Source organism: Nanorana parkeri, unplaced genomic scaffold, assembly GCF_000935625.1.
Source record: "Nanorana parkeri isolate BGI_ZX_2015 unplaced genomic scaffold, ASM93562v1 scaffold802, whole genome shotgun sequence".
Taxonomy (NCBI): domain Eukaryota; kingdom Metazoa; phylum Chordata; class Amphibia; order Anura; family Dicroglossidae; genus Nanorana; species Nanorana parkeri.
This window is the reverse complement of record NW_017307070.1, coordinates 367639-375753: the sequence shown is the minus strand read 5'-3', so window position 1 is coordinate 375753 and position 8115 is coordinate 367639. Positions and strand designations below refer to the sequence as shown.

At 48.7% G+C, this 8115-nt stretch overlaps 1 protein-coding gene across 1 annotated transcript in view; it reads right to left on the bottom strand.

Moving 5' to 3' along the window:
- The window catches only part of ROBO4 (roundabout guidance receptor 4), a 71081-nt gene that overhangs the window by 47758 nt on the left and 15208 nt on the right, over positions 1–8115 (bottom strand). The window contains exon 2 of the mRNA XM_018564973.1: positions 2396–2698. Within this exon, the coding sequence (XP_018420475.1) occupies positions 2396–2698 (303 nt within the window). The remainder of the gene's footprint in view (positions 1–2395; positions 2699–8115) is intronic.

The following is an 8115-nucleotide window of genomic DNA, read 5'->3' as shown; positions in this document are numbered from 1 at the left end:
TGCACTCAGGGCCGTATTTACTCTCTCTGCGGCCCCAAGGCCAGGTTCCTCAATGTGCCACTCTACCCGCCAACCCCCCCCCTCCCCCATGGAGAATGGCAGACCTGCAGGGCTGCATACAAGTGATCTCCGTGACATTGCCGAGATCACTTGTATAAATAAAGCAACTGCTTCCCCCGCTGCTGTGCATTCAGCTCTGCTTGCCCAAAGCCGGGCTAAATGTAGAAAACAACTACCCGCCCGGTGCCGGTGCTGCCCCTCTACTCCCTGCTGCCCCAAGGCCGGGTTTTGGTTGGCCTTGTGGGAAATCCGGCCCTGTGTATGGCTAAGGATCATTCCAGGTCAGACTGTCCAGTCTTTGTACTGGCTGCCTTATCTTGTATATGATTTAATCTCGGCAGCTGTTCGGCTTGCACTGCACAGTATACTGTAAACTTGACAACAATAACTCAGATTGTATTTGTTTTTTAATTGTATCTACATAAGACACATCACTTGATTGGCTGTCATTATAAGGCCCGGCTTGCTCTGTAATCCAGCTCCGGGTCTTGTATACGGATTTCCCGGATCTGCTTAAAATGGTGAGATTCCCAGCACAGTACAAAGACATTTTAACCCTTTACCCGTCCGGGGGCACTGACGCTGCAGGCGGAGGGATTATACGGGACACAAAGTTGCACTGAGGCTTTTCAGGGATCTCAATGTATATTCCGAGCAATATGGAGAACAATCGTTAATGAAGAGAGTAATTAGCGGTGTAATTAATTCCTGTCAGACGTGGCAGCCGGAGCCTTTCATTGGTTGTCAAGTTTTCATCGCTTCCTCTTTGGCTCCCACGAGATTCCCATAGTCCCTGCCCCCCGGGGGGTCGCTGTTCATAAATAATTCATTCATTTGGAAGGGAGGAACCGGCTCCGTCATCATCTGAGAGCGCAGAGGAGAAGAGCGCATTGTGGCGTCCAATCATTTTGAATAGAAATCCAATGCACGGGAACGGACCGAAAATTATTTAAAACTATTTAGTGAGTCACTGATCCCAAACAAGCATGCCTGTCAGGTCTGACTTTGCTGGCTGCATGCTTGTTCCAGGTCAGTGATTCCCAAACCAGTAAAGCTATAGGATGAACGTCACAGGCACTGAACCCATAACCTTCTCGCTAACGCAACTGGATAAAACTACAAGTAACCTGCAAGAGAAGACGATGGATCATCATGTTCATGGCAGGCTTTTTGTAGCGCTCCGGTGCCACTGCTGTCTGACACGGGTGGCTCCTCCCACTGACTCCTGCGTCTTTACTGTGTCATGTACTAGGGGTTGGTAATCAGAGCTGTCTTTAACGCAGGGCAAAAGGGGCAGTTGCCCTGAGCCCAGTCAGTTTTGTGGGGGTCCAAAACAGCTGTCCCTTAAGCCCGCAAAAAATGAACACGAGGCACCGTTCTGTCTACTATGCGATCGGCATTGCATAATGTTGCTCCGCCCCTGCCGTACACCACGTTGCATGAGCGCCTGATGTCTCACGTGGGGTCACGTCTCCCTCTGACGTCTACTATCTTCATCGGGGGAGCTGGGTAGGGGGGGCCAAGATAATCTCTGCCCAGGGTCCAGTCAATATTAAAGTCGGCCCTGGGTTGGTTGCATCATTGGTTGCTAAGATGCTGGTGGCCCCACAATGTAATTGAACCTGCGTCCTAGCAACCAATGATGCTGTGAGGCTCAGCCACCAGTCAACCAGCCACAATGTAATAGGTTGCTAGGACACAAATGGAGGTTCAGCTGGAGGGCGAATGGGCCAAATCGTTCACCCATTCAATGAACTGCAAACAGCTTGGGTATCGGTTGAACTCATGCTCGACCTGAACTTGAAGCTCATCCCTATCTATAGGAAGTGACACTGTCTGTTGTTAAAGGGCAAATATTCTTCCTTGTTCCTTAAATTTAGATTAGACTTTATGCCCTTGACCCTATGAGAGCTGACATAGGTACAATGCCCACCGCCCGCAGTTTCTCCTGAGCTCTCAGGACATACTTCAGGATAGTGGACTTCCCTAGTGGATGTTCCATTCAGGCATCAATCCTCCTGGTTTTGCTCCTGAAGGTGCCCTCCGGCAAGGCAGCTTAGATTCCCTAGGCCTTCAGCACAGGTCCTCGGCTAAGGCAGGGTCCACCCAAGAAAGACACTTTTTTACAATGGCATCCTCAGCAAGCCCAGGAGTAAAGATGAAGATCTTTCTGGAACTTTGCACAAAATATTTATCATCTTCCCTCAACAAGGGTGGAAAATATTCATAAGTCATACATTGCCACCACTCGCACTAACTACTGGAGACACGTAACAGGCAGAAATAATCAATGTCCTGGGTTTAAGAGGAACCAACAGAATATAGAATAGCTTACCAGCTATAGTGAGCGAGGCGTTCCTGCTGATGGCCACCCCCAGGAGGTTCTGAGCCAGGCAGGCGTAAATCCCTTCATTAGATTTTCCTTTAATCTGGTAGAAGAATATGGACCCATCGTGGATCAGGGAGCCATGAAAGTTCGAGAAGTTCACTTTCAGTCCGTTGTGGTACCATTCGATCGAGGGCTCTGGGTTCCCTTCGGCTCGGCAGTTCATGGTTACCGGCTGGTCCCGACGTACCACTGTGTCCGAAGGATGTTCAATAATACGGGGGGCAAATTCATTCAAGCGTGACTTCGGACCTGCAAGAGAATAACAACTTTTCAATGTCGTGCGAGCCAAACATGGGGCCAGTGCACCAAACAGTAAATGTTAACAGCCCTCCAGGGGCCACAGAGACGGGAACACACTTAATTAAAAGTGGGTCAATCTTTACAATTCACTCTTCACATCAATCAAGATGGCAGTTATCAGCAATCATCGCTCACAATAAAATGTGACACATTGTGATAGCATTGGCCCAGAGCATGGTTTCCAGATCCCAGGACACTTGTAACCCCGCCCACAGTCCAAATTTAATCTGCCCACTTTCCAGATGGGCATGCCCAAATCATGCGCCCTTTGCAAGACGGGCACACATGGACTCTGCCTCTAAATATGTGGGGATCACCCTGCAAGACTTCCCTTAATATGCTCCATACAAGCAGCTATCATCCTGCTTTTGCTGCAAGGTGTGCCCTTCAAGGCAGGTTAGATTCCCTAGGTCTTCAGCACCGGTCCTCTGCTGAGGCAGGGCCCCCCGCTGAGGCAGGGTACTTCACTGAGGCACAGGCCACCAGAGAAAGACCCTTCTTTACAATGGCATCCTCACCAGGAAGAAGCCCAGGATGAAAGATAATGACCTTTCTGGAACCCCACAATTAATGCCTTTTTAAGTTACTAGGCCTTCAGTACAGGTCCTCGGTTGAGGCAGGCCCACCAGAGAAAGACCCTTCTTCACAATGGCATCCACATCAGGCAGAAGCCAAAGAGGAAAGATAAAGACCTTTGTGGATCCCTGCAATAAATACCTTATTGTATTAGGCCTTCAGCACAGGTCCTCGGCTGAGGCAGGGTCCTTGACATAGGCAGGGCCCACCAGAGAAAGCCCCTTCTTTACAATAGCATCCCCATCAGGCAGAAGCTCAAGTGGAAAGACCATTAATGCCATTTTACGTTACTAGGCCTTCAGCACAGGTCCTCGGCTGAGGCAGGGTCCTTGACATAGGCAGGGCCCACCAGAGAAAGCCCCTTCTTTACAATAGCATCCCCATCAGGCAGAAGCTCAAGTGGAAAGACCATTAATGCCATTTTACGTTACTAGGCCTTCAGCACAGGTCCTCGGTTGAGGCAGGGCCCTTGGCATAGGCAGACCCACCAGAGAAAGGCTCTTCTTCACAATGGCATCCGCATGAGGTGGAAGCCCAAAGAGGAAAGATAAATACCTTACTAGGCCTTCAGCACAGGTCCTCGGTTGAGGCAGGGCCCTTGGCATAGGCAGACCCACCAGAGAAAGGCTCTTCTTCACAATGGCATCCGCATGAGGTGGAAGCCCAAAGAGGAAAGATAAATACCTTACTAGGCCTTCAGTACAGGGCCTTGGTGGGGGCAGGGCCCACCAGAGAAAGACCCTTTCTCACAATGGCATCCACATCAGACAGAAGCCCAGGAGGAAAGATAAAGACTTTTCTGGATCTCTGCAATAAATACCTTATCGTATTAGGCCTTCAGCACAGGTCCTCGGCTGAGGCAGGGTCCTTGGCATAGGCAGGGCCCACCAGAGAAAGCCCCTTCTTTACAATGGCATCCACATCAGCTGGAGGCTCAGGAGGAAAGATAAACACCTTTCTGGATCCCCACAATTAATGCCTTTTTAAGTTACTAGGCCTTCAGCACAGGTCCTCGGTTGAGGCAGGGCCCACCAGATAAAAACCCTTCTCCACAAAGGCATCCGCCCAGGAGGAAAGATAAAGACCTCTCTGGATCCCTGCAATTAATACCTTGAGTTACTGTGCATGTGTAGTAATTCCATGTTGATGCTGTAATCCCTGGACATGGCCCTGGACTCAGCATTGTCGGGACAGGGGGCCAAGATGCCGGACTGTCCCAATAAATCCAGGACAGTTGGCATGTATGTTATCCATAGGTTCACGGATCTCACAGCAAAGACTTCTGGGAATTCAGGAAAATGTTTCATATGGGGAATTGTACTCTGAAAACTATGAGAAAACTTCATATGATGAGGCCCCTAAAAAATTCCTGGAACGCTCCGTTCAGGAAGACGCTTAGGAATGCACCGGGGACACAAAGGACCGGCGGTGACAGCCCAGGCCCAGAAACGGCCTTGTGTCTGTATTTTTAGTCCTGTGCGGCTCGTGTGTTTACTGGACGGACACAATAGACGGAAGTAAATATTGTGATGCTGAAAAGAACTTTCGGCATGGAATCACATTCCTCTTAATAGATCACTTCCATTGTTACAGGAAACAGAACTGACCTGACATAATGGACAGACTGTGCCTGAACAATATGCCTGGCTTCGGGGTCCCCCATACTGCACGTTCTGGGGTCAGAGACTGCAGACATACTAAAAGATGGTCAGAGACTTCAGACATTTTACAGCAGATGGTCAGAGACTGCAGCCATACTAAAAGATATGGTCAGAGGCTTCAGCCATACTACAGCAGACGATTAGAGACTGCAGACATGATACAGGAGATGGCCAGAGACTGCAGACATGCTACAGGAGCTGGTCAGAGACTGCAGATATGATACAGGAGATGGTCAGAGACTGAAGACACGATACAGGAGCTGGTCAGAGACTGCAGACATGATACAGGAGATGGTCAGAGGCAGCAGACACGATACAGGAGATGGTCAGAGACTGCAGACACGATACAGGACATGGTCAGAGACTGCAGACATGATACAGGAGATTTCAGTACAGGGCCTTGGTGGGGGCAGGGCCCACCAGAGAAAGACCCTTTCTCACAATGGCATCCACATCAGACAGAAGCCCAGGAGGAAAGATAAAGACTTTTCTGGATCTCTGCAATAAATACCTTATCGTATTAGGCCTTCAGCACAGGTCCTCGGCTGAGGCAGGGTCCTTGGCATAGGCAGGGCCCACCAGAGAAAGCCCCTTCTTTACAATGGCATCCACATCAGCTGGAGGCTCAGGAGGAAAGATAAACACCTTTCTGGATCCCCACAATTAATGCCTTTTTAAGTTACTAGGCCTTCAGCACAGGTCCTCGGTTGAGGCAGGGCCCACCAGATAAAAACCCTTCTCCACAAAGGCATCCGCCCAGGAGGAAAGATAAAGACCTCTCTGGATCCCTGCAATTAATACCTTGAGTTACTGTGCATGTGTAGTAATTCCATGTTGATGCTGTAATCCCTGGACATGGCCCTGGACTCAGCATTGTCGGGACAGGGGGCCAAGATGCCGGACTGTCCCAATAAATCCAGGACAGTTGGCATGTATGTTATCCATAGGTTCACGGATCTCACAGCAAAGACTTCTGGGAATTCAGGAAAATGTTTCATATGGGGAATTGTACTCTGAAAACTATGAGAAAACTTCATATGATGAGGCCCCTAAAAAATTCCTGGAACGCTCCGTTCAGGAAGACGCTTAGGAATGCACCGGGGACACAAAGGACCGGCGGTGACAGCCCAGGCCCAGAAACGGCCTTGTGTCTGTATTTTTAGTCCTGTGCGGCTCGTGTGTTTACTGGACGGACACAATAGACGGAAGTAAATATTGTGATGCTGAAAAGAACTTTCGGCATGGAATCACATTCCTCTTAATAGATCACTTCCATTGTTACAGGAAACAGAACTGACCTGACATAATGGACAGACTGTGCCTGAACAATATGCCTGGCTTCGGGGTCCCCCATACTGCACGTTCTGGGGTCAGAGACTGCAGACATACTAAAAGATGGTCAGAGACTTCAGACATTTTACAGCAGATGGTCAGAGACTGCAGCCATACTAAAAGATATGGTCAGAGGCTTCAGCCATACTACAGCAGACGATTAGAGACTGCAGACATGATACAGGAGATGGCCAGAGACTGCAGACATGCTACAGGAGCTGGTCAGAGACTGCAGATATGATACAGGAGATGGTCAGAGACTGAAGACACGATACAGGAGCTGGTCAGAGACTGCAGACATGATACAGGAGATGGTCAGAGGCAGCAGACACGATACAGGAGATGGTCAGAGACTGCAGACACGATACAGGACATGGTCAGAGACTGCAGACATGATACAGGAGATGGTCAGAGACTGCAGACATGATACAGGAAATGGTCAGAGACTGCAGACATGATGCAGGAGGTGGTCAGAGACTGCAGACATGATGCAGGAGATGGTCAGAGACTGCAGACATGATACAGGAGATGGTCAAAGACTGCAGACATGATACAGGAGATGGTCAGAGACTGCAGACATGATACAGGAGATGGTCAGAGACTACAGACATGGTACAGGAGATGGTCAGGGACTGGGTATATGCTTAGGGAGACTGATATAGACTGGAGAGACATTACATGAGACTGCTAGAGACCATTGCTATTACAGGTCTCTGTAAAAGAAAACCGAGCTTCAGTCGATCTTTTCTCGGAGAGATCACAAATTGCAATTGTTGGGATGGTAATAATATACAACTGCGACACACAACATTCGCCAGATGTGATCATTACACACGGCGCACATTAGCTGAGTATGAAATGTTCGGCCCTTGGGATACAGAGAGTTCATCTTCCCTCCTCTTTATTTCTTTAACACCGAAGGGAGGTGAGCTGTAGTCCACAGGCAATGCTAACTGATAGCAGTCAACAGAGGCGGAGAGGCGGAGAGCACAGGAAGTTATCAGCTCAATGGATTTCTGGCAGGATCAACACTTATCAAACATCTCTAATAAAAGACTTTCAATTGGATCTTTAACAGATCAAAAGGGAGCAAATGAGAGAAGTTCATTGTTGGGGGTCCACACACTCCTTAAAGGTGCAGCAACATTTATATCTGAGAAATGACTATTCAAGATCCTGTGCTGAGGGCGAAAGTTTTAGTGAAGCACTCGGCAAAGTACAAAATGTAGAAGAAATGGTTTACTTTTGTTGAAAATAATAAAAAAAACTTTTGAATATAAAAGATATGAGAATCCCGACACTGATCCAGGTTTATATATATTATGAATTGGGTGAAAATAAAATAAATACCCAGCAGTGTCATAGACTGTGTTGTTACAAGTGTGCCAATATGGCTGCAGTCACCTATGTCATGGGGGATCCCCCCTCTAAGGACCCTCTAGACTCAGTGTCTGCAGATGTCTCCTCCTGCCCCATCAGCCTTTATAGACTTGGAGTTCATATGGAGAGTATGGGGTTTCCCGAATCCCACCGAGCTTACCTTGCAGTGGTCCAATGTCGGCGCCACACGCCATGATCACCAGGAAAACTCCCCAGCAGGGTGACATGGCTGCTCCCCGCGAACTGACACCGTGTCCTCTAAACCTTCACCGTCCTCTTCTCAGATCCCATTCCGAGGGAATCCCATTTACAATACTGTACTCTCCACTCTCACTGCTCCCAGTGACAATACTGCTCCCAGTGACAATACTGCTCCCAGTGACAATACTGCTCCCAGTTTCCTATTTCCTAACAGAT